The 26,798-nt window shown below is 42.8% G+C and overlaps 1 protein-coding gene across 1 annotated transcript in view; it reads left to right on the top strand.

Moving 5' to 3' along the window:
• Positions 1–26,798, top strand: part of LOC110497511 (neuromedin-K receptor) — a 38,430-nt gene that overhangs the window by 2,487 nt on the left and 9,145 nt on the right. Inside the window, exons 2-3 of the mRNA XM_021573648.2 lie at positions 3,651–3,839; positions 4,780–4,930. Of these exons, the coding sequence (XP_021429323.2) occupies positions 3,651–3,839; positions 4,780–4,930 (340 nt within the window). The remainder of the gene's footprint in view (positions 1–3,650; positions 3,840–4,779; positions 4,931–26,798) is intronic.

Genomic DNA, 26,798 nt, shown 5'->3' with positions numbered 1-26,798 from the left:
GGCCATTGTTATGTCTTTGTAACCAGTGTGAAATGGCTAGCTAGTTAGCAGGGTGCGCGCTAACAGCGTTTCAATCCGTGACGCCACTCGCTCTGAGACATTGAACTGGTTGTTTCCTTTGCTCTGCAAGGGACTGCTTTTGTGGAGTGATGGGTAATGGTGCTTCGAAGTCTCAGAGCGAGTGACGTTACTGATTGAAATGCTATTAGCGCCCACCCCGCTAACTAGCTAGCCATTTCACACCGGTTACACTCACCCTCCTTTTCCGCAGCAACCAGTGATTCGGGTCACAGCACCAATGTAACAGTTTTGCTTCCGTCCCTCTCCTCGCCCCTACCTGGGCTCAAACCAGGCACCCTCTGCACACATCAACAACTGCCTCCCATGAAGCATCGTTACCCATCGCTCCACAAAAGCCGTCCCTTGCAGGGCAAGGGAAACAACCACTTCAAGGTCTCAGAGCAAGTGACGTCGCCAATTTGAAACGCTATTTGCACGCACCCCGCTAACTAGCTAGCCATTTCACACCGGTTACACCTTGTCATGTCAAACATGGCTTGATTATGATCATAGGAGCTGGCTGTAGCACAAATGGATCTGGTGTATGAAGTGCATTGATATACAGCGTATGCATGGTATACACAGAATCATCTCTGTGGTTGATTGGTTGCCGTGAATTTAAATGATTCACTCATTTTACAGCAGATTGATTGGAATTGGCATTTTAACTGAATAGTATTCACTCAATGGGGTGTCAGTCAAACACTATGAGTTGCTGTCCTTCTGTTGACACCATTCTCCGATGGTCTGCTAAAGAGATGAGACAGACAAGACAGGAATTGTTTCCTAACTCCACAAGCCTAAAGGGTTGTTTATACCCTAGCCACAGCCAGATGCCAGACGGGGCTTGTAAAAATAAAAAACACACACACATGCTTGCACTGAATACACACACATATACGCACACACTTCCATCAAAGGCATCCACATACCCTTGCATCAAACACAAGTGGCTTGGCACACACAAAACACATACATCCCTCAATGACTCTTCCTCTTCTGTGGTGTCACTTAATGAGATTATCATATCAAATGGGACTCTGGCTGATTCGATATTGATGAATATCCCCATGTTACATCATACTCTAGAGCTATGGTGTGATAATGGAGGAGAAGTAGTGAGTGTGAGGCACTGGTATCTCCTGCAGCTCTGGCGACAACACAAAAGGCGCACCCTTTAGGCTCTGCTCCCAATGACCTTCCTGCAGCCGAGGCAGACAAATTCCATCTTTTTAAGTGTCCCTTCGATTTCATCACCCAATGCCAGCGATAAAGAGAACATAGATTTGACCCAGATTGAAACACACAACCTCCAGTCCTACTTGTTTCATGGCTGAACTGATGCGCAGCGCTATCCAGACAGTGTGTCGCCTTGGAAATGGCACCGGGTTGCAATGTGGTGGCCATCCGTACATGTGCCACCCCTCCATCCCTATTTCCTGTGGAAGTGAAATGCATTTGCTGTGTGAACAGTACCTCGGATAAGACTCCTATACACACCTTTGATTAAAAACGTCAAGACATCCTCACACACTCGTTTGGAGGGAAGAGTGTGACGAGGTGCCAGTCTGTCAGCGAGTGTATTTTTTGAGATGGGACTGATTTACCATTGTTGGTAGTTGACACTCTTCAAGCAAGTCTCCGACTTCAGTGTTCTTCGTTATTCTTAGATGGTCATGTTAGGCGCAGTAGCCTCTAACTGATGTTAATGGCTGAGACTATGCAAGTTACAACTCTGAAAATCATTAAAGATCCAATGCAGATGTATTTATCTCAGTATCAAATAATTTCTGGGTAACAATTAAGTACATTTTATTGTGAATATTTTCAACTAAAATTGTAAAAAAGAAACAAGAATAGCTTCTTAATAAAGAGCAAGTTAGCTGTTATTGGCAGAGAGGTGGTGTCACCAGGCAGGCCAAAACTCCATCCCGCCAAACAGGCTGATTTCAGGCGGTCTTTTCAAACAGCTCTTTCACTTAAAAGTCATTATAATTTTCACAGTATTATTCCAACCTCATAGTGTGGATATATATATATCTATAACACACACACGTTTTTGACTGCACTGGGCTTTTAATGAATGAAACGCTCAAATTCTTTAATTGCTAATTTTGTGATGCAAACCTAAGACCTCAGGAAAACACCATAATGAGATTTCTGTGATGAAATACATTGAAGCCCTGAAAGAGCAGCCCCCTGCGTGGCACTGCACTGCACAGACACTGCTACTGTAGTGTAATTGATTAATTCTGAATTCCTCTCATCTCAATACCAGGGCCCAAGTGCACTCAGACTAAATACCAATTGATTACAGACGAGTTGAGGGACTGCTCTCTGGCCCTTTGGAAGTTTTCCAACCGTGATTGAGATGGCAGCCAGGGCTCTGAAAGTTATCAGAAACAGAGTCCGAGGTGCTTCATTCAAGGAAAGGAGATGCTAATTAGCATCAACATGCCGTGGCTCTCAGTAATGGACCGTCATAAAGTGAGGCAAACAAGAGGACGCAGCAGCATAATAAAATGTGTCCCCAGGCTTACAGTGTGTTCAGAGTATTCTCCTACTAATTTGGACGATCCATTGTTTCAGCTTTGTCCGTGGCTTTGCCCCAAAGCCTTTTGTTTGATTTTAATGAATCGACGTTACAATAGAAACTGCCAGACCACAAGTGGATTTCTGAATGTCTTTGTGTTTTGGAAACACTAGAGACAAAGACGGGAGCAAGGATGCAGTCAATTCCTTCTCAATTCAGTACAGGAATTGAATTAAATAATTCAAATTGCATGTCAAAAATGTAAAATAACATTCACACATTCATTTATGTAATTTGCCACTACAAAAACAAAATTAATGTATGGGACTTCCAAGACTCCACAAACCCTGAAAGAGAGGACTTCCTCTGATTCAGAGGGGTTGGATTAAATGCGGAAGACACATTTCAGTTGTATGCATTCCGTTGTACAACTGACTACCTATCCCCCTGTCCCTTACCTTATGTTTGACCTTTGACCCCACTAGGACCATGCCTCAGGACTACCTGGCATGATGACTCCTTGCTGTCCCCAGTCCACCTGCCGTGCTGCTGCTCCAGTTTCAACTGTTCTGCCTGCGGCTATGGAACCCTGACCTGTTCACCGGACGTGCTACCTGTCCCAGACCTGCTGTTTTCAACTCTCTAGATATAGCAGAAGCGGTAGAGATACTCTTAATGATTGGCTATTAAAAGCCAACTGACATTTACTCCTGAGGTGCTGACTTGTTGCACCCTCGACAACTACTGTGATTATTATTATTTGACCATGCTGGTCATTTCTGAACATTTGAACATCTTGGGCATGTTCTGTTACAATCTCCACCCGGCACAGCCAGAAGAAGACTGGCCATCCATCAAAGCCTGGTTCCTCTCTAGGTTTCTTTCTAGGTTTAGGCCTTTCTAAGAGGTTTTTCCTAGCCACCGTGCTTCTACACCTGCATAGCTTGCTGTTTGGGGTTTTAGGCTGGGTTTCTGTACAGCACTTTGAGATATCAGCTGATGTACAAAGGGCTATATAAATACATTTGATTTGATTTCAACGTCTTGACCCCTGCAGGTACATGGCCATCATCCACCCTCTGAAGCCCCGGTTGTCGGCTACAGCCACCAAGGTGGTGATCATGTGTATCTGGGCGCTGGCCGTGGTGCTGGCCTTCCCACTCTGCTTCTACTCCACCATCCGCATCCTGCCCCGCCGAACCATCTGCTACGTGGCCTGGCCCCGCAAGGAGGACGACCCCTTCATGTGAGTCACAACACCTTTAGCCCTGTAGCCTCTTTTGTAGACTAGCCTCATTCACGCCTTTAAAAAAGTATACATTATATATCTTTGAAGTATTTAATTTTTTTATTTGGATAGAGGTGAAAGGTAGGAGAGTGCTGAAAGAGCAGTAGGCCAGATCTGAACCTATGCGGGCAGCGGTACATCGCACCAGGCCACCTCATTCTAGACTTCTATACGACTACTTCATATGAGACATGTTTATCACCCTAAGCCTCTTTTATCATCATAAGCCTCTTAATTTCACTCCGTTTTACATGGTTACACTTTATGGCAGCTTATGTATTATGGGAACACTGCCGCTAACTCGCTCTCCAACCAAGGTGCATGAATTGAGGCGCATATTCAGCAACTCTTGGAGGACAGTGGAAGTTGATAGAAAAGTGAATTTATTGATATTTCAGCTCATGGCCTTCTTTAGGGTTGTATTATGGCAGCATTATGATGCATTATGGCAGCCATATTGTGCCAGAGCGCTCATCGCACATTGGCTGCGACAATGGAAACATGTGACTGTACCAGTTGAGAGAGAGATGATTAGCTTGCCTGCTCTGGGCTAGCTTAGCATAGCCCTTTTCACTCTTCTCTCTACAACTCAATGTGTTATCTCACCTCACCCCTTTTTGTTGTGTTACAGTATAAACACGTCAGCTGACTAGCACTCTTCTCTCTTCCCTTCTGCTTTTCTCCTTTCTGGAAGTGCACACTGGTCCTCTCCTCTCTCTCTGAGATTTGAACGGCTCTTTTTATCATGCCTGTCTAGTTTACCTCACTCTTATTTTCCTCCTTCCTCTCATCTGTTACTTCTCTGCCTGCATATCCACTTAAAAAATGGGCCAGTGCCATTTTGCTCATTGTTGTTTCATCTTTGTTTACATTCTGTTTTTCTCCCTGTCATGCCCAGGTTTCATATCATTGTGATGGTACTGGTCTACCTGCTGCCCCTAATGGTAATGGGAATCACCTACACCATCGTCGGGGTGACTCTGTGGGGGGGAGAGATCCCAGGGGATTCATCTGACAACTACCACGGCCAGCTCCGGGCCAAGAGGAAGGTAAATCCAGAGCTGACCCGGGATTATAACCCACAACACAACAACACAACGTACTTACGATGCTCTGTCAGTACCACTGACCAAGAAAAGGTATCTTTGTTTCTGGGGTGACAGTGCTTCAGGTCTCAGGAACTTTAAGGCAGTAGCAATGCCATATAAGCCATCCACTAGGATTTTCACAGATAGATTGATTATTGTGTACTGGCTTTTTGACTATCTTCAAAGTGCCAAAAAATCACTAAATTGAGGTGGTTGAGGGTTAGTGTACTACGGGGACATATAATTAATCAAAACACACATACTACACACATACTGTACTATGGGTACAAACTCGGAGTGCGTTTATAGCAAGATAATGGAGGATTTACTGTGTCTTTGTGTTTCGACTTTCACAGTAACTATTACGTTACAGTCTGGGTCACCTAATCCAGCACATTGGTCAATCTCCACAGACAAAAACCTATCAACACAGCACAGACCTTTAAGTCTATGAAAAATGAATTTGAGACGTTCGTTTTTTCTGACTTGTGGTCACCGTTCCTCCATCGACCCTGTTTCTTTGACATAGTGGCTTTTTGACATGCAGCGCTAGCTCTGAATGCTAATGGTGTCCCGAGGCACTGTGAGCTTGGCCCTCCATCTCGTCCCGATGTCAAAAGTCAACACTTGGATATACTCTCCGGACTGTCTACTTTGTGAGTCACAGGCATACTCAGACTGTCAGAACAGGTGACTTGTCAGTGTGTTTTTCTGGTTTTGAGAATAAAACGTGCTTCCTAAGAAAATAGTTGTGTTAAACGGAAACAGGAAATAGGCAGAGTTAATTGAAAACTGGTCCAACATTTCGGTACACACTCCATATAACAGATTACATTTTGCTTTGGATTGTGACCCATTTTGTCCCTAAGAAGCTGTGCCAATACGATTCAGTATCGACCACAGTGGGTGGGTCAGGCCCTGTCCATTCTGGCACTAAGCCTAAGAGGCTCCCTAAAGGGGCAATCTGAGATTCAAACAACAACAAAGCTGACTCCCTGACACTTTTTTGCTAAACAGCTAAGAACTGGCCATCCAATTGAGTTAAAACATGTATGTACTAATTCCAGATTGCCCCTTTAAAGTGGGAGCACTGCTGGGTAAATGACCTTAAGCCGACAGGAAATATGAGAGATGCACCTCCACTGGGAATTAATGAGTGATAAGGATTGGACTGGAGGCACTAGAGTGTCCACACTCTAAAGACCACAGAGACAAGAGAGATGGAGTGTGAAGTTGGCTAAAACACGAACGGACTGGAGCACCAGGCTAGGCTATTGTATGTGAAGAGACCTTTCTATGTATCAGAACAATACCTCTGCATAAACCATAGAGTTTCAATAGTAAGAAGGTCACCTCCACCCCCCCTCTGACACATATTCATGAAGCATCTCAGAGTAGGAGTACTGATCTAGGATCAGTTTTGCCTTTAAGATCACATTGAACTAGATGGTAACTTTACATGAAGTAAAGTTGTGGGACTTGCTTTAGCTCTTTGAAAGTATTTTTGTGGTACTTGACTATGTAAAACAAAGGAGTTACTGTACATATAGTCAAAGGTAAATGTAGAAAAATTATTGGTCTGATTTACTTTGATGTACTACTATATCAACCTTTATTAGGCTGTATCACAATCGGCCGTGATTGGGGGTCCCATAGGGCGGTGCACAATTGGCCCAGCGTCGTCCGTGTTTGGCCTCTGTAGGCTGTCATTGTAAATAATAATTTGTTCTTAACTGACTTGCCTAGTGAAATATTTTTTTTTATTAAACATTAATTTTGACTGTGAGGCAGTTAGATCACACATTTAATCAGAAATAACTACACTCTGACTACTACACTTGTATACACTCTGCTTCTAGAATACGACAGTATATCTAAACTGTAATAATAGAGCACAGAAGACAATGAGGCATTGTTTAAGTTTTTATGTAAATAAACAAAAATGTCCTGTCTGGGCTGGAGGGAGATCAGTGAGAAGAGGGACCCACTGGCGGGAAAAGGAGAACCCCTTCCCTCTGAGCACCTTTAAACCCAAGGGACACACACACACACACACACAAGTTAACTGAGCATAGCATACATAGGGCCCTATAAAATCCACAACAATGCTTAAACCTACATCAGGGGCCCCTTTTGAGGTCTGGGGAAAAATAGAAATGTAGGTTTTGGGTGTGTTTTGCATGAGTTTGCAAAACAAATGGCCATTTAGATCGATTTAAATAATCATATCATTCTACCAGGTATGCATGGGCCACTTCGTAGTTAGCATTTAATTGAGAAGGTTATTGGGAAAGCCTCTCCATCTCCACCAGAAGTAGTTTATCATTAGCATCATCGCTAACGGCTACACAAAGTGTAGACCTACACGCACACTGCACACAGACCGTGACAGTCCTGTGCCGTTTCAGAAAAAAAAAAAAAAAATCACTGATGCTGACTGACTGAACTGAATAGGCTACACAACTCTCCTTCATAATAAAATCTCTATGTTGATGCGTGTAAAAACAAAGATGTTTTCACACGCAATTTAAAAACTAGAAAGTTTCCCTTTACCCTACGTATCAGATTCTAGTGTGTTGTTGTTAGGGGTGTGACAACCTGGCTATACTCTTATTCGTAATCGTATCCATAAACTGACAGTTGATATTCGTGAATGGGGGGAAAAAAAGTGTTTTATAATGCCTAAATAGGTATTTTGCCAACATCTATCTGCAGATTTATAGAACAAAAAAGCTGCAGATTAGGAGCAGTGTGCAGAGGTGTGTGTGTGACTTGTACTCAAAACATAATATATGTTGGATATAATTCACATTGATAGCTGCTAGCAAACGTTCCTCGCCTGATGATTTATCATAGTAGCAGGCTGACAGGAGGCCGCAGTAATCTAAATGATTAGACGGAAACATGCGATCAGAAGTGATTAGGTGAAATATGAAGCGAGTGAACGGAGACGGCTTCGCCCTATCCAATCAGGGTAGCTGGACCAATGTACAACCCACCCGTCTCTTGACAGACAGGAAAACTAGCCAGTTAAGTTATTTAGAGCATGATGTATGATCCTGAGAAGGAAGTAGCTTCTTTCTTGGTGTTCACAATTCTTCATCGTCAGTACGTTCTAAATTCAATCACCCTCTTCACTCTCCTAATACTTTTTGCCTTCACTGACCCATGTGCTCCTCTGTGTGTGAGAGGATCCATAGCAATGGCTCTGTTTGGGAGCTCAGTGAAGAGACAGAGCTGTTCGCTGACGTTAGCTAGCTACTTTTCATCACTTTATACTCCGACAAACTGCTGTAACTTTTGATTGTCAACAGATATTTTTGTTCCGATTTCAATAGTAGAGAATTGGAGTAAGATTGCATATGCTCTAACTTTTTGCCTAAGTGGTTGACAAAGAGGTCAATTTTACAGTCAATAAAATAGAATATTGGAAGTGATGTCACAATGGGGCCTTTAGAATGTTGAAGACAAAAAGTTAACTTTAACCTTTTCACATGTGAGTTTCAAACATCTCTAATGGTCGCCCCAGCGTGAGTTGTTTTCTCCACTTACTGTCAGAATGCACTTACTGTTCCAAAATGTGATTGTTATGCAACAGAACAGTGTGTCACTTGTTACTTGCCAATTTCAAATTATTTTCTAACATGTTTTATTTTCTAACAGTAGTGTGAATTGAGGTGTGTTCTGCCCATTTAAGTGTTGCGAACAATTTGTTAGGTTTTACTGAGCCAGACAAACTTCTCTCTTCGATGGGAGCCCAAGCACTTCCTTAGTGTTTCCGCAGATCAAGTATGGAGACATTTGAGGTGAAGGAATGGTTCTCTCATCTTTCGAGTAAACATCAGGAATTTAATTGAAGGGAAGTGAATGATCGTAGATGACACACCCCCTTCAACATGCATACTGGGAGCATCAAATTGTATTTGTCATATGTGCCGAATAAAACAGATGTAGTAGACCTTACAGTGAAATGCTTACTTAACCAACAATGCAGTTTCAAGAAAAATACGTGTTAAGTAAAACATGCAAATAAATAGTTAAAGAGCAGCAGTAAAATAACAGTAGCGAGGCTATATACAGGGGGTACCTGTACATTGAGGTAATATGTACATGTAGGTAGAGTTAAAGTGACTATACATAGATAATAACCAGAGAGTAGCAGCAGTGTAAAAGAGGGGGTGTGTGGGGGTGCGGGGACGACGACAATTCAAATAGTCTGGGTAGCCATTTGATTAGCTGTTCATTGTGTCATCTGAAACGTAGTAATGGTGTTGGAGTCGTGCCTGGCCATGCAGTCATGGGTGAACAGGGAGTACAGGAGGGGACTGTGCACGCACCCCTGAGGGGCCCCCGTGTTGAGGATCAGTGTGGCAGATGTGTTGTTGCCTACACTTACCATCTGGGGGCAGCCCATCTAGAAGTCCAGGATCCAGTTGCAGAGGGAAATGTTTAGTCCCAGGGTCCTTAGCTTACTGATGAGCTTTGATGGCACTATGGTGTTGAACTCTGAGCTGTAGTCACTGAATAGCATTCTCATGTAGGTGTTCCTTTTTTCCAGGTGGGAAAGGGCAGTGCAATAGAGATTCCATCATCTGTGGATCTGTTGGGGCAGTATGCAAATTGGAGTGGGTCTAGGGTTTCTGGGATAATGGTGTTGACGTGAGCCATGACCAGCCTTTCAAAGCACTGTATGAGTGCTACGGGTTGGTAGTCATTTTGGCAGGTTACATTTAGTGTTCTTGGGTACAGATTAGAGGTCGACCGATTAATCGGAATGGCCGATTAATTAGGGCCGATTTCAAGTTTTCATAACAATCAGAAATCGTTTTTTAAATTATTTTTATTATTATTTTTAATTATTATTATTATTTTTTTTATATATATATTTTTTTTTTTATATACAGTGGGGCAAAAAAGTATTTAGTCAGCCACCAATTGTGCAAGTTCTCCCACTTAAAAAGATGAGTAAGGCCTGTAATTTTCATCATAGGTACACTTCAACTATGACAGACAAAATGAGAGAAAAAAATCCAGAAAATCACATTGTGATGTTTTGGGGCTGTTGCTGGGCAACACGGACTTTCAAATCCCTCCAAAGATTTTTTATGGGGTTGAGATCTGGAGACTGGCTAGGCCACTCCAGGACCTTGAAATACTTCTTACGAAGCCACTCCTTTGTTGCCCGGGCGGTGTGTTTGGGATCATTGTCATGCTGAAAGACCCAGCCACGTTTCATCTTCAATGCCCTTGCTGATGGAAGGAGGTTTTCACTCAAAATCTCACAATGCATGGCCCCATTCATTCTTTCCTTTACACGGATCAGTCGTCCTGGTCCCTTTGCAGAAAAACAGCCCCAAAGCATGATGTTTCCACCCCCATGCTTCACAGTAGGTATGGTGTTCTTTGGATGCAACTCAGCATTCTTTGTCCTCCAAGCACGACGAGTTGAGTTTTTACCAAAAAGTTATATTTTGGTTTCATCTGACCATATGACATTCTCACAATCTTCTTCTGGATCATCCAAATGCTCTCTAGCAAACTTCAGACAGGCCTGGACATGTACTGGCTTAAGCAGGGGGACACGTCTGCGCGCTAAAAGTGTTTCAAACGTCACTCACTCTGAGACTTGGAGTAGTAATTCCCCTTGAAGGGCCACGTATTTTGTGGAGCGATGAGTAACGCTGCTTCGAGTGTAGCTGTTGTCGATGTGTTCCTGGTTCGAGCCCAGGTAGGGGCGAGGAGAGGGACGGAAGCTATACTGTTACACTGGCAATACTATAGTGCCAATAGTCAAAGGTATATGAAATACAAATGGTATAGAGCGGCAGGGTAGCCTAGTGGTTAGAGCGTTGGACTAGTAACCGGAAGTTTGCAAGTTCAAACCCCCGAGCTGACAAGGTACAAATCTGTTGTTCTGCCCCTGAACAGGCAGTTAACCCACTGTTCCTAGGCCGTCATTGAAAATAAGAATTTGTTCTTAACTGACTTGCCTAGTTAAATAAAGGTAAAAAATTAAATAAAAATTGTCCTATAAATACTATATTAACTACAACCTAAAACCTCTTACCTTTGAATATTGAAGTCTCATGTTAAAAGGAATACCCGGTTCTGAGCATGGAACTCAAACGTTTGCTTTTTTACATGGTACTTTTACTTCTCCAACACTTTGTTTTTGCATTATTTAAACCAAATTGAACATGTTTCATTATTTATTTGAGGCTAAATTGATTTTTATTGATGTATTATATTAAGTGAAAATAAGTATTCATTCAGTATTGTTGTAATTGTCATTATTACAAATACATTTTTTTAAAAATGGCCAATTAATCGGTATCAGCTTTTTTTTGGTCCTCCAATAATCGGTTTCATTTAAATAATAAATAGTTGAAAAATCATAATCGGTCAACCCCTAGTAGAGAGACTATGGTGGTCTGCTTGAAACATGTTGGTATTACAGACTCAGTCAGGAAGAGGTTAAAAATGTCAGTGAAGACACTTGCCAGTTGGTAAGCGCATGCTTGGAGTACACATCCTGGTAACCCGTATGGCCCCGCGGCCTTGTGAATGTTGACCTGTTAAAAGGTCTTACTCACATTTGCTAAGGAGAGCATGACCACACAGTCATCTGGAACAGCTGACGCTCTCATGCATGCTTCAGTGTTTCTTGCCTCGAAGTGAGCATAGAAGTAATTTAGCTTGTCTGGTAAGCTTGTGCCACTGGACAATAGTTTGCAAGCACTGCCACATCCGACGAGCGTCGGAGCCGGTGTAGTACGATTCAATCTTAGTCCTGTATTGACGCTTTACCTGTTTGATGGTTCGTCGGAGGGCATAGAGGGATTTATTATAAGCTTCCTGCTCCTTGAAAGCGGCAGCTTTACCCTTTAGCTCAGTGCGGATTTTGCCTATAATCCATGGCTTCTGGTTGGGGTATGTACGTACGGTCACTGTTGGGACGACGTCATCAATGGTGTGGTCCTCAATGCCATTGGAATATGTTTTGGGATTCTTCTGGTCTGTGCTAGCAATACAGTCCTGTTGCTTAGCATCTGCGTCATCTGACCACTTCTTTATTGACTGATTCACTGGTGCTTCCTGCTTTAGTTTTTGCTTGTAAGCAGGAATCAGTAGGATATAATTATGGTCAGATTGGCCAAATGGAGGGTGAGAGAGAGCTTTGTGTGTGAAGTAATGGTGGTCTAGAGTTTTTATTTGTATTTTGTATCCTCTGGTTGCACGTTTAACATGCTGGTAGGAATGAGGTAGTTTCACTGCATTAAAGTCCCTGGCAACTAGGAGCGCTACCTCTGGATGAGGTCTCTTTTTCCTGCGAGTGACGGCCTTGTTAGGTGTCTGAAGTAAATAATTTGTGTCCGACTCTTTAAAGAGAAAATCTCTGTCCAATAAGAGGTGCGTAACCACTGTCCTGATATCCAGAATCTCTTTTCGGTCATAAGAGTTGGTGGCAGAAACATTATGTGCAAAATAAGTTACAAATTTTGTGTCTGGACTATTAACTAGGAAGTCGGAGCACCACGGAAAATGTTGATTGCAAAGTTAGAATTTTCCAAATATAACTATTCAGATATTTTAATATCTGATGAAATCGTCTTCTATTTAATGAATTATTAATTGTTACTTCATTAGTCTCATTCCAGACGTTGTAAAAATGATTGGTTATCTGCACGAACCCTAGTTTCCATAATGAATCAGCAATACACAAATTGGCTTAATTATTTATTTACTAACTAAATAATCACAGAAATACATAGTAACCAATATCTACTGTTTGTTTGTTAACAATGATAGGAAAGTCCCTAGTGGGCTAAGCCGGTATGACGGCTTGGTAGACAGGGAAGGGGTTGTGGACTGCTCAAGAGCGGGAAACTCATAGCTGATAACTACGCTCATAGAAATTAATACTTTACATGAACGACCGCTCATTCGAAAAGAAATTGCAATTTGCATATTTATGATATGTATTTATTTATTATGAAATGTTATCCTACTCGAACACATGATTAAGAGCATTTTACTAGTTGTATTGTAGTTGAACCTACACATGTCAAGGCATGACTATTTTTGACATTTGTTTTGGAGGTGGAAGTCCACTGGACTTCTTTTACGACCAGTGTGGTACACGCCAATAATATCTTAGATGTGTTCTAAGAGGCCCCTAGACGGGGATAATGTCTGCTCCTCACTGTTCTCATAGGGGCGTTTACAACTGGATTTGTTTTCTGCTCTGGCGGCCCAGTACGGTGTTGCACGTAGTCTCGACCCCCACCGGCCTCATCATGGGTCTGGGCTACTATTCCCCCCCTTTGTGGCTCGGGATGCCCCCCCCCCCAGCGGTTGGTGTTGGTATCCGAGGCACAAACGAAAAGGTTGGACCCTATGTGCGAGGTGTCAGCGGCTGCATTGTTATGAGAATGTCTGTGACCTTTCAACCAAATCTCCTGGTGTTTGTGCTTCAAAACGCTCAGTGGCTGTCGAGGCCTGTCAGACAACACCGCGTCTGCATGTGGCAATCTCTTCAGCACCTGCGAACTGAGACGAGGATATCGGTCTGTGATATCGCAAAGGGTTTCACGAGTGGGAGTCATCTGGTCAGTTGCTGGACTGACGCCATTAGTGTCATTGTAAGGGGTGACACTCCCTCACAAAGTGTAAGATGTATCATCGGAAGCAGAGTACACTCTGCGCATCAATGCTTTAATTCCTGAGATGGCCCCAGTGCCCGACGGGCAAGAGAAGTTCATCTCAACTACAGTATTGCACGACTTCAAGGAGGAGGGAAGTTGCTCATTCACAGAGACTGCTGGCTCGAAATCATGAAAACAATGGTCAATAAGGTTTGCTGATGGGATGTGTCGATATCATAATATCTCCTTGGATCGGTTTCGAAACGTCATTTTCCCAAGGGGTGCTTTCGACATATTCCCCTTGTGGATGACTGCATTTCAGCTAGCGTTAGGGGAAGACAGTGTGGTCAGTGGAGAAGGCACTGTGGCCTGTGACCTTACATGGTTGGTTTTCTAATCCATCAGTGGGAGTAACCGATCCATCAAGTCTGCTCCGAGTAGCAGGGGTTCAGATTCGAGGCTGGTAACATGCACAGGGGGAACGAGCGATACGTCCTGGAAGTGTAGTTCCAGCATGACTCTCAATGTGAGAGGCGAGGTAGTCGGAGTGAAACCTCAAAGTGTAGTCCTCCAGGACTGCTTCCAGTTATGTCTGTTTAGATTCACGTTTAGTGGACAAATTCCCCACAAAGTGGAGTAGTTGTTCGCATCGACGTGATGTGCCATTTCTGTTCATGGTGAAAAAAAACTTTACTGATTTTGAGTGGGCTTTGATTTAGCTTAGCTTTTGACCTTTTTTCTTCGCAACCTTCGTATCAGAGTCGATAGACAAAGCCTGTGGGCTTGTTTCTTGATCAAGTGGGCCCTGGATAGGGTCTCAAGTGAGAGTGGGAGAAATTCGATTTTTAACTTCCTTGCTAGGGGTGTTAATTCCTGCGAACCTGGTGTCCGGCAATTCCCCGTCTAGTCCTTGTGACTTATATCTGACCCTTCTCTCAATTTTGTTTGCTTTAGTTCTTCACATAGTGGAACTTCTAGGGATCATTGGTCTACATTTTGATTGTCCTTTAACCCTTTGTTACCCTTGTGCTCTGACACTTTGTGTGGGTTGTGTGCAGGAACGTAGAGAACAGGTCTATTGTAGCGGAAGTCGTTTCGATGGCCACGTACTTTACAGTTATTTAGACCGTGGAGGTCATTAGAATCTTGGTTTTGTGGTAGAAACCTTTGTTGTGCGTCAGCTCACAATGCTTCAATACCTGATAATGCACCCTCTAACTGGAGTGAGTGCTCCTGGTCAAACTTCAAAACCGAGTGGTCAAGGCTCTTAGCATTGCAAGCTTTTGATGCCTCAAAAGCTGTGCTTGCAAGCTCTCAGAGTTGTAAGATAGGCAAGCCAACGTGGACTGTAGTGCCCAAGTAGGTAATGAAGGTGGGACACGTTCAACAGAAACATTTGTTTGAATGGTAACAGCTCTTCCATTCTTGTTTCAGTGAGTAGGACAAAGTAAGCTGAACGAAGACTATGATAGTAAGCTTGTGGGTGTTCATTCTGAGCTTGTTTGACAGTGTTAACTCAAGACACTGACGTCACCAGATACGCGAAACCGAGACAACTTCTTATGGGCAACACACACACCACACGGCTCTATTCGTATCTAACGCAGTCTGTTTGTACAGTAATCTGTTTGCACAACTAATATATATATATATTTTATTATTTTAACTTTATTTAACTAGGCAAGTCAGTTAAGAACAAGTTCTTATTTTCAATGACGGCCTAGGAACAATGAGTTAACCGCCTTGTCCAGGGGCAGAAGACTGATTTTTTTACCTTGTCAGCTCGGGGATTCGATCTTGCGACCTTTCAGTTACTAGTCCAACGCTCTAACCAGTAGGTTACCTGCCACCCTGTATATACTTAATTCAATCATGAAAACCTCATTCTATTTTAGATTCATTGCACAAGGCGTCAAATAGATAGTCTGGACTATTATTAAATGTGAAGATTGTTATTTATCAAATCAATTCTATGTGTAATAATAATAATCATAATAATAATTATGTGATTAAACTAACCATGTAACCTTTAACTAGGAAGTCGGGGCACTACGGAAAATGTTGATTGCAAAGTTATAATTTTCCAAATATAACTCTTCAGATATTTTAATATCTGATCAATTAGTCTTCACCTTATTAGTGCCATTCCAAACTTCATAAAATACTTGGTTAACTTTATTTAGAAGGTTAACATCACATCTTTTCACAAATCAACTCAGCAAAAAAAGAAACGTCCCTTTTTCAGGACCCTGTCATTCAAAGATAATTCGTAAAAATGCAAATAACTTCACAGATCTTCATTGTAATGGGTTTTAACACTGTTTCTGAAGCTTGTTCAATGAACCATGAACAATTAATGAACATGCACCTGTGGAACGGTCGTTAACCTCTTGAAGCTAGGGGGCACTATTTTTATGTTTGGAAAAGTAACGTTCCCAAAGTAAACGGCCTATTTCTCAGGAACAGATGCTAGAATATGCATATAATTGACAGATTATGATAGAAAACACTCTAAAGTTTCCAAAGCTGTCAAAATATTGTCTGTGAGTATAACAGAACTGATATTGCAGGCGAAACCCTGAGAAAAATCAAACCAGGAAGTGGCTTCTATTTTGAAAACTCCATGTTCCATAGCCTCCCATTGCTCCATTTAAAGGGATATCAACCAGATCCCCTTTCTTATCGCTTCCTCAAGGTGTCAACAGGCTTTAGACATAGTTTCAGGCTTTTATTTTGAAAAATGAGCAAGAAAGATAACATCGCGTCATTGTATGGCCGGGTGCCAGCAGCGTTTTGTATGCGCAACAGAGTTTGGGCAGCCATTGCCTTTCCCTCTCCTACTGAAAAAGACAGTTGCGGTTGATATTTTATCGATTATATATTTTAAAAACAACCTGAGGATTGATTATAAAAAACGTTTGACATGTTTCTGTGGACATTACGGATACTATTTGGAATTTGTCTGCGTTGTCGTGACCGCTCTTTCCTGTGGATTTCTGAACATACCTCCGTTTGTTTGGCGCGTTATTTTGGATATAAAAATAATCTTTATGGAACAAAAGGAACATTTATTTTGTAACTGGGAGTCTCGTGAGTGAAAACATCCGAAGATCATCAAAGGTAAACGATTAATTTGATTGCTTTTCTGGTTTTCGTGACCAAGCTACTTTGATGCTAGGTGTTCATAATGTTTTGTTGAGCGATTGATAAACTTACACAAACGCTTGGATTGCTTTCGCTGTAAAGCATGTTTTCAAAATCTGACACGACAGGTGGATTAACTAGTTTATGGCTAAGCTGTGTTTTGCTATATAGCACTTGTGATTTCATGAATATAAATATTTTTAGTAATATTATTTGAATGTTGCGCCATGCAATTCAGCGGTTGTTGATGACAATTATCCTGTTAACGGGATTGCAGCCATAAGAAGTTAAGAGATACTGCTATGTGTGTTTCCTGTCCTTCGTGAGATCATCAAATTAAACACACTTGTCATAACTGTCCCTTAAAGTGTCCACAGACCATTCCAACATTCTCAAAAGTATAAATATTGTTTAATTCTCCCCCGTTTTGGGGATTTAGGAGTTTGGCCAAGTGAAGTCCTTTTGGACATGCAGTATTGAGAGAGAACAAAGTGGGAGAGAGGGTCCCTTCCAGGAATTTACAACTTGTCGTTAAGTCATAAAACTGTAGAGAGAGGGCCATGATCCTCCCCCCAGGGCACGTCATAACACAGAACGTGAAAAAACATACAATCGCACAATAGGTTAAGAGCCCATAAAACGGCAGCCATCTCCTTCGGCGCCATTTGTTTCACCAAGCTCATCTTGTCTCCTCTTATCTGGTCGGCTCACACAAACTACCCACTGTTGGATTACTTTCGATTACTACTCCTGAACATTGCATCCAAAAATAAACTGGTCACATTCAGGACATAACTTTGTAAGGACTGTGTTTGTGTAAAATGTTTGGAAAATAGTGTGGCCAGCTTTAACGCTGATTGTTGCGTCAATCGAAACTGGACGTTGTAAATAAGCATTATAATCACACCGGTTTGAGCGTTTTTTAAAAAAGTATAAGATCAGCACTTCTACTCTGAGGCGCTTTATAAATACAGGCCCAGGTGAATGGGGTTCAGATAAGGTTAGGTGCTCAGACAGTCTGAGTATGGAGTTGGTGGCCTCAGGCACTGTTCTGCTCTGTCAGCCCACACTGAGCCTAGCTTAGCGACATCACTGTTTTCCTCTAAGTTTCTTATTATCCTGTTTTCCAAAATAAAATAACATTTGCTTGAGGAGTTGAGAGCATTGTATTGTCATAATCTGAATTATTTTGATGCGTACAGACTATTATCTTTACAAGCTTAAGGTACTGTAAGGCAAATGCCTGAGAAATGAAAAATTGTGGGTGTACCCATGGTGGTGATCAATAGGGACTGTGGATGTTCTTTGGATTAAAACATTTCTTGAATTGAACTGGCGCCCTCTGAAAGTCTCCCTCTATTCCTCTATTCTGTGTAATTCTCTAGCTAGGGGACTCCTGGTATCTTCAGGATTGATAAGTATAATTTTTGTCTTTATATATTGTTGTCTGGTACTGTCTTTTTGCTAGATAGGGCCATCTACTTTAAGTGCTGCCTGTCTTCCCATCAGCCTACTTGGTGAGTGAACTACTGACTGTACAAAAGCTGAAGAACATCCAGGCACTTTCTACAGGTGCTGGAGTTGCAGGCAAACTCATGGAAAACAGAAAGGAAAACGCTGCACACTGCTGCTCATGTGTATATATACAGTATATCACAAAAGTGAGTACACCCCTCACATTTTTGTAAATATTGGAGTATATCTTTTCATGTGACAACACTGAAGAAATGACACTTTGCTACAGTGTACAGCTTGTATAACAGTGTAAATTTGCTGTCCCCTCAAAATAACTCAACACACAGCCATTAATGTCTAAACCGCTGGCAACAAAAGTGAGTACACCCCTAAGTGAAAATGTCCAAATTGGGCCCAATTAGCCATTTTCCCTCCCCGGTGTCATGTGACTCGTTAGTGTTACAAGGTCGCAGGTGTGAATGGGGAGCAAGTGTGTTAAATTTGGTGTCATCGCTCTCACTCTCCCTCATACTGACTGGTCACTGGAAGTTCATCATGGCAAAGAACTCTCTTGAGGATCTGAAAAAAATAATTGTTGCTCTACATAAAGATGTCCTGGGCTATAAGAAGATTGCCAAGACCCTGAAACTGAGCTGCAGCACAGTGGCCAAGACCATACAGCAGTTTAACTGGACAGGTTCCACTCAGAACAGGCCTCGCCATGGTCGACCAAAGAAGTTGAGTGCACGTGCTCAGCGTCATATCCAGAGGTTGTCTTTGGGAAATAGACGTATGAGTGCTGCCAGCATTGCTGCAGAAGTTGAAGGGATGGGGGGTCAGCCTGTCAGTGCTCAGACCATAAGCCGTACACTGCATCAAATTGGTCTGCATGGCTGTCGTCCCAGAAGGAAGCTTCTTCTTAAGATGATGCACAAGAAAGCCCGCAAACAGTTTGCTGAAGACAAGCAGACTAAGGACATGGATTACTGGAACCATGTCCCGTGGTCTGATGAGACCAAGAAACTTATTTGGTTCAGATGGTGTCAAGCGTGTGTGGTGGCAACCAGGTGAGGAGTACAAAGACAAGTGTGTCTTGCCTACAATCAAGCATGGTGGTGGGAGTGTCATCTGGGGCTGCATGAGTGCTGCCGGCACTGGAGAGCTACAGTTCATTGAGGGAACCATGAATGTCAAAATGCACTGTGACATACTGAAGCAGAGCATGATCCCCTCCCCTCCCCTCCCCTCGGAGACTGAGGGTAAAGGTGATGGACTGGCCAAGCATGTCTCCAGACCTAAACCCTATTGAGCATCTGTAGGGCATCCTCAAACAGAAGGTGGAGGAGTGCAAGGTCTCTAACATCCACCAGCTCTGTGATGTCGTCATGTAGGAGTGGAAGAGGACTCCAGTGGCTACCTGTGATATACTGTGTATACACATGAGCAGCAGTGTGCAGCGTTCGATAAACTCTTCGATAAGGCCAAGAGGAGACAGTGTGTTAGCCTGTGGATCCAGAAAGATTCCCTTTGAAGAAGTTTCCTCTCAATGTCCCCTCCCCTGTGTGACATCTTGACCATTTCTATTCCAATGTATCTCAGAGAACTAATAGGATGTCCAGCTTGTACAAAATGATCAGTAAACCAATTTAAAAAAAAAAATATATATATATATATATATATATATATATATATATATATATATATATGTTTTTTCTTCACCTGTCCGTATATTGCTGTGGTGCTCACTGATCCGTGTCTTAAGGCTTCTGTGGGTTTTCCCTATGTAAGACAGACCACAAGGACATTTCAACATGTAAATAACATTGTGGACATGAAGGTAATCAGGCCCTTGAACTTAAATCTTTGTCCTATGCGGGGTGAGTAAATGAGCTGTGTTGAGTACATTGGCCATATATGTAATTACCCTCCGGAACCTTGTCCAAGTAAGTTTCCCTTTTCCCAGATTTAACCACAATATCTCTCACGTTTGGGGGTCTGTTTAAAGACCATACATGGGGATATTTAAAATGGCTTTCAATTGTGGGTCAGTATCAATAATGTACCAGTACATCCTGATATCCTGATACTTTTTTTTAAATGAGTGGACGTGGAATAAAGCTGTCACCTCTGAGGGTATTCCTGTCCATAGGTTCCTATAGAGATCTGTAGAGAGGGAGGTTTTGTCCTTAATAACCATCACATCAAGAACTGATTTTGTGATGGGTCATAGTTAATGGTGATGTGAATGTGTTCATTCATGAAGTTTAGATACGCATGGAATTACAAAAGTTCTTACTGGGTCCCTGTATAGATCACGAAAATGTAATCCAAATATCTCAGAATTAGGAGAATATTGGAGAGAAACAGGTTAGGGTCTGGATTCAGCACCACCTGTTTTTCCAAACATTCCTAGATATAGGTTAGCATAATTAGGAGCCATAGTGCTCCCCATCGCTGTCCCTTTGGTCTGGAGGAAAAAGTGTCCTCTGAAGAGAAAATAGTTGGAGGTTAGTACCAGTACCAAGTCCACAATACAATTAGTGCTGGGAAGAGCATTAGGGGGACATTCATTGAGGTAGAACTTGAGGGCCTCTAGGCTGTTCTGATGGGGGATGTTAGTATATAGACTGGTAACAAAAGTACACAGAATATAATTTTTATAAAATCAATAGAGTCTCTAGTATATGAGGGGAGAGAGAGATCGCCCAGGGTTTCACAAAATGGTCTACAAAGGTAGAGAGAGATATTCTCTGTCAGAGATCTGTTATTACTCACAACGGGCCTGCCTGGTATAGGTGGTGTCATGCTCTTGTGAATTTTGGATAGAGCGTATAAGACAGGTGTGGTTGGGCAGTCAACTTTCATAAACTCATATTCTGTAATTGTAATTTCCCCTTCATTCAAAAATGTAGACAATTTACCAAGGATCAGAGACTTTAATTGATTAGTAGGGCCCTTTGGGGAGTCATGTCCTCAGGGCGAGAGTCAGGTTAATTGTCATTCAGGTTATCAATGTGAAAAACATTAGCACTATTTCCTGTCTGGTTACTAATATCGTTCAATAGATTAACATTGGCATGTGCATTGGAACCCCATTACCAAAAAACTCAGTCAATCTCAAACTGCAGAAAAACTTTTGAAACTGTATCAAAGTCATTGGCCTGTGATGTTGGGACAAATTGGCTGTCTCCGGCTATCTCTCCAGAAATATACCTTCTGCTCCTTGTGGTCCACAGTATCACTCTCGAACTTGTGACTGTTGTTGTTTTGGTAATCAATGGCTGTATTGGAGGGGGGTGTGATTTCTCCTCTCCTAGGCAATTAGTACCGACCAGGTGTGCTCTTCCTCTTGGCAAGGCAATTAGCAATCAGTATTAGTACTTAAGTTTTCGCAGCGACGGCTAAAACCGGCGATTTCGTCGCAACACAAAGACGGTTCTGCAGAGTTATTCGAGGTAGGAAAGAGAGGAAGGCTCCACACCACTCCCTTATCTTACCTAGTTCCTTTCAGATCTCATTTTTCTCTTTTGTAACTTTTGGCAACTGTGTTTTTTTTTAAATACCTATTCGCTCCTCTCACTGTAAGCTTTACAGATGCTCCCCACACCTTGGCTGCAAACCTTCTAATTTAGTGTACCCTGTGTGCACAACCCATGTGGAATTCCTGGTATCTGCCGATCTGCAGTCAAAAATGCAGTTTCTCAGCCTATGCTGCCCTTCAGTCCCTTGACATTTTGGCCATGACGGAGACATGGATCCCCACAGAGAACACTGCTCCAAATGCTCTTTCTTCATCTACGTTTTCTCATAGTCTGAAAGCGTCTGTTCAGTGCGGTGGTGGCACAAGGCTAATAATTTCTCCTAAGTGAAGGTTTTCTCTTTTCTCCCTCGCTCACCTGACTATCTCCTCATTTGAATGCCATGCTGTCACTGTCACTTGTGCACTCAAGATTAACATTGTGATCATCTATCGCCCACCAAGTGTCCTTACATACCTTCATCAATGAGCTTGACACCTTGATGAACTAATTTCCTGGCAATGGCTCACAGCTCTTTGTACTTGGCGACTTCAACCTCCTGACATTTGCCTTCGATTAATTTCTTTCTCTTTCTCTTCCTTGTCTCTTCTGACCTCATCCTTTCCCAGTCCCTTCCCATTCACAAGGCACATAATACGGTTGACTTCATCTTTACTAGAGGCTGTTCAGCCCTCCCCTCCTGCTCTGTGGCTAAGTGACTCATTGCGAGTTTACAGAACAGGGCTGTGGGCAGCTGAGCGAAAATGGAGGAAAACAAAACTTCCGGAGGACCTATCAACTTTTCACTCCCTCCTCTCTACCTTCTCCTCCTCCTGTATCCACTGCTAACGCTATTTTCTATCACTCTACATGTCAAGCTTCTGCCTCTAACCCTAGGAAACTATTTACCACCTTCTCCTTAATCCCCCACCCCCTTCTCCTCCCTTTCTGCGGACAACTTTGTCAACCACTTTGAAAAGAAGGTTGACGACATCAGTTCTTCATTCACCCAGCCTATTTAGTCCACTGGTCCCACTCACACAGTACTACCCGAAGCCTTGACGTCTTTCTCCCCTCTCTTTCCACATGAAATCCTCCCCATATCCTCCTCTCTTCTCTAGATCATTGTTGGAGACCTTCTCCCATTCCTCATTTCCCTATCAGCTCATCTTTGACCACTGGCTGCGTCCCCCTGTACTTTCAAATGGCCCGATTCACTCCCCTCCTAAAGAAACACACTCCATTCCTTTGATGTCAACAACTATAGACCTTTTTTCTTTGCAAAACAATTGAGCATGCTGTCTCTGACCAACGCTCTTCTTGACTACACCAGTCAGGCTTCAAGATGGGTCACTCAACTGAGACTGCTCTTCTCTGTGTCACGGAGGCTTTCCACACTGCTAAAGCTGACTCTCTCTCGAATGTTCTCATCCTCCTAGATCTATCCCCTGCCTTCAACACCATAAACCATCAGATCCTCCTCTCCGCACTCTGAGGGCTGGGTGTCTCAGGCTCTGCACACTCTTGAATTGCATCCTACCTGGTGACGTGGAGAAAATATGTTTCTGCATCATGTACTCTCACTACTGGTGTCCCCCAGAGCCCGGGTCTAGGCTCTCTCCTTTTCTCTTTCAACTCCAAGTCACTTGCGTCCGTCATATCCTCACACGGTCTCTCCTATCATTGGTATGCAGAAGCCACTCCACTACTTTTCTCCTTCCCCCTTCTGGCACCCAGGTGGCTGATTTTTAGGACATTTATCAAATCTGAAAACTAAAATATCACATTTACGTTAGTATTCAGACCCTTTTAATCAGTACTTTGTTGAAGCACCTTTGGCAGCGATTACAGCCTTGAGTCTTCTTGGGTATGACGCTACAAGCTTGGTTTCATCAGACCATAGATTCTTGTTTCTCATGGTCTGAGAGTCCTTTAGGTGCATTTTGGCAAACTCCAAGCGGGCTGTCATGTGCCTTCAACTGAGGAGTGGCTTCCGTCTGGCCACTCTACCATAAAGGTGGTGGAGTGCTGCAGAGATGGTTGTGCTTCTGGAAGGTTCTCCCATCTCCACAGAGGAACCCTGGAGCTCTGTCAGATTGACCATCAGGTTCTTGGTCACCTCATTGATCAAGGCCCTTCTCCCCCGATTGCTCCTTTTTGCCAGGCTGCCAGCTCTAGGAATAGTCCTCCTGGTGGTTCCAAATTTCTTTCATTTTAGGAATGATGGAGGTCACAGTGTTCTTGGGGACCTTCAATATTGCAGCCATTTTTTGGTAACCTTCCCCCAGATCTGTGCCTCGACACAATCCTATCTCAGCGCTCTACGGACAATTCCTTTACCTCGTAGCTTGGTTTTTGCTCTGACATGCACTGTGAGCTCTGGGACCTTATATAGACAGGTGTGAACCTTTCCAAATTATGTCCAATCAATGTAATGTACCACAGGTGGACTCCAATCAAGCAAGTTGTAGAAACATCTCAAGGATGATCATTGGAAGCAGAATGCACCTGAGCTCAATTTCGAGTCTCATAGCCAAGGGTCTGAATACGGTATTTCTGTTTTATTTTTAATCAGTTTATTTTTAATCAACCTGTTTTCGCTTTATCATTATGGGGTATTGTGTGTAGATTGAAGACTTTTTTAAATGTAATCCATTTTAGAGTAAGGCTGTAACGTAACAAAATGTGGAAAAAGTCAAGGAGTCTGAAAGCGTTCCGAATGCACTGTATCCACTTGGATGTCGGCCCACCACCTCAAGCTCAACCTCGACAAGAAGGATCTGCTCTTCTTCCTGGGGAAGACCTGTCCGCTCCAAGACTTTTCCATCACGGTTGACAACGCCCCGTCCTAATCCATGTGCTTGTCATCTCTAGTCTGGACAACTGCAACTTGCTGTTGTCTGGGCTCCCCACTTGTGCCATCAAACACCTGCAACTTATCCAGAACACTGCAGCCCGCCTTCCCAAATTCTCCTATGTCACCCCACTCCTCAGCACACGCCATTGGCTTCCAGTCGAAGCTCGCATCCACTACAAGACCATTGTACTTGCCTATGAAGCAGCAAGAGGAACTGCCCCTCCGTACCTTCAGGCTATGCTCAAACCCTACACCCCAACCTGAGTTCCATTCTGCCACCTCTGGTCGCTTGGTCCTCTCACCCCAACGGGAGGGCAGCTCAGCCCAGTCCAAGCTCTTCTGTCCTGGCACCCCAATGGGGGAACCAGCTTCCACCTGAAGCTAGGACAGCAGAGTCCCTGTCCATCATCTGAAAACATCTGAAACCCTACCTCTTCAAAGAGTATCTTAAATAATCCCACAGCACCCCCCCTTCACAACATCTGAAACCCTGATCCACATACCCCATGTAAATGTATAGTATTGCAGCTTAATATTCAGCACATTTACTTCAGCTGTGCTGAAGCTATGAATCAAGCTCCAACACAACTTTTTATTGAACTAGAACATCTAAACCAGAGTGGCTGCATTGCAACCAACAGGCAGTATGCAGCACTGTGCTAAGCAATACCGCTGGCCCTGTGTTTCTTAAAATGCTACTAATGGGAGATTATATGCACCTGCGTGTTAAAGCAAACTTGCTTGCTACCAAAAACCCACAAAAATAAACCATCAAAAAAGTTGATATCTCGTTGTTACCGTGTCAAGTGAATATGATACCAGATAGCTGCATCTACGTTCTCTACTCCTGCCCCCAATGAAATGTCGACCTATCAGGCTCATCGGAAACTGTAAGGCTGCTGAATGTAACAATTTATTGGAGTATTTCATTTTTAAAGTAGGCCTACATTTCATTCAAACTTTTCACCTTAAATGGCAAAATAATATAATATATGCCATTTGAAAACTTAATTAGCCTACATTTATTTGATAATGTATAGGCAGTATAACTCAATCACGGTTAAAATGATCAGGTCGGAAGTGTGTCAGGAAGCATTGAATAGCTATAAAAGCCATAATTCCCTGACATTCATTATTATTATCTCCATTCAACTGAAATGATGTCGGAGGAGGCTCGCATTTCCTTTTGTTGCTTGAACCTCCGCTGTGCAGACCAGTCCTGGTACTCCAGGTTATATTTGTTCCCTGTCTGGTGGCATACACACAAAGTCTAGGAAATATTACATTAGGCTTTGGAGAAATGCCTCGTAATGACACCTGTGAATCCATTACCCCATCTGGGTATAGAGTGGAGTCGCTCGAACCATCATCGATTGTGTCTGGCAGCGAAGCAGAATTTGAAAGAGGTTGGATGCATGTTGCTGTTGACTTGTGGGTGGTGGATAGATGGATTACCTGGGGAGACCTGGATTTTTTGCCTTTTTTTAAAAATCCAATAAGACTGTTTGTTAATCCCCATGGTACACAGGCTCCTTCTAAACTGGGCAGATAAGAGGGCAGGAGCATGAGGAGTAATCCTCCTAGTCTTGACTGTTTCTGCATTCCAAATGGCACCTTATTCCCTATATAATGTGCCAAGCGAAAGTCTAAACACCCGTTGCACAGTCTTTACATTTTGCTGCCTTTCTACCGACTTTGCACAACATATATCTAGTGTTGTAAAGAGTCGGAAACCGTCCGGTAAGTTTCTGGAATTTTTCCAGAATATTTCAATGGGAAGTTAAGCCTGGGAATTTGGGGAATTTTGCTTAAATTCATCAAAAAAGTTAGCTTATAACAGTGAACATTTTTTGTGGGATACACATGGCAACTCTAGGTCTTGTGGCATATTTTGGTTAAACTATCCCCAATTGAATGGAATTGCAACCCTCTGCATGCACAGTTCAGTCTTCCATCACATGTGCAGTGCACTCTTCCATCACATGTACAGCTGATTCTCAAGATCTTGCACACTAATGAGATGCTATTGAGCCCACATTACTACACTGTCTGAGCCAAGGACTACATGCCTTCTAGTAGCCTACAGCAAAGTGTGTTTAAATAATTTCTAACTTGTTAATGATTTCTACTAGTTAGTTTTTGCTACCATGTGGGTTTTAGCTTGCTTGAGCCTGTTAACTGAGGAGTGTTAATTCACCTGTTTCCATTAC

Source organism: Oncorhynchus mykiss, chromosome 19, assembly GCF_013265735.2.
Source record: "Oncorhynchus mykiss isolate Arlee chromosome 19, USDA_OmykA_1.1, whole genome shotgun sequence".
In the NCBI taxonomy this organism is placed as follows: Eukaryota; Metazoa; Chordata; class Actinopteri; order Salmoniformes; family Salmonidae; genus Oncorhynchus; species Oncorhynchus mykiss.
This window is presented reverse-complemented; position numbering and strand designations above follow the sequence as displayed.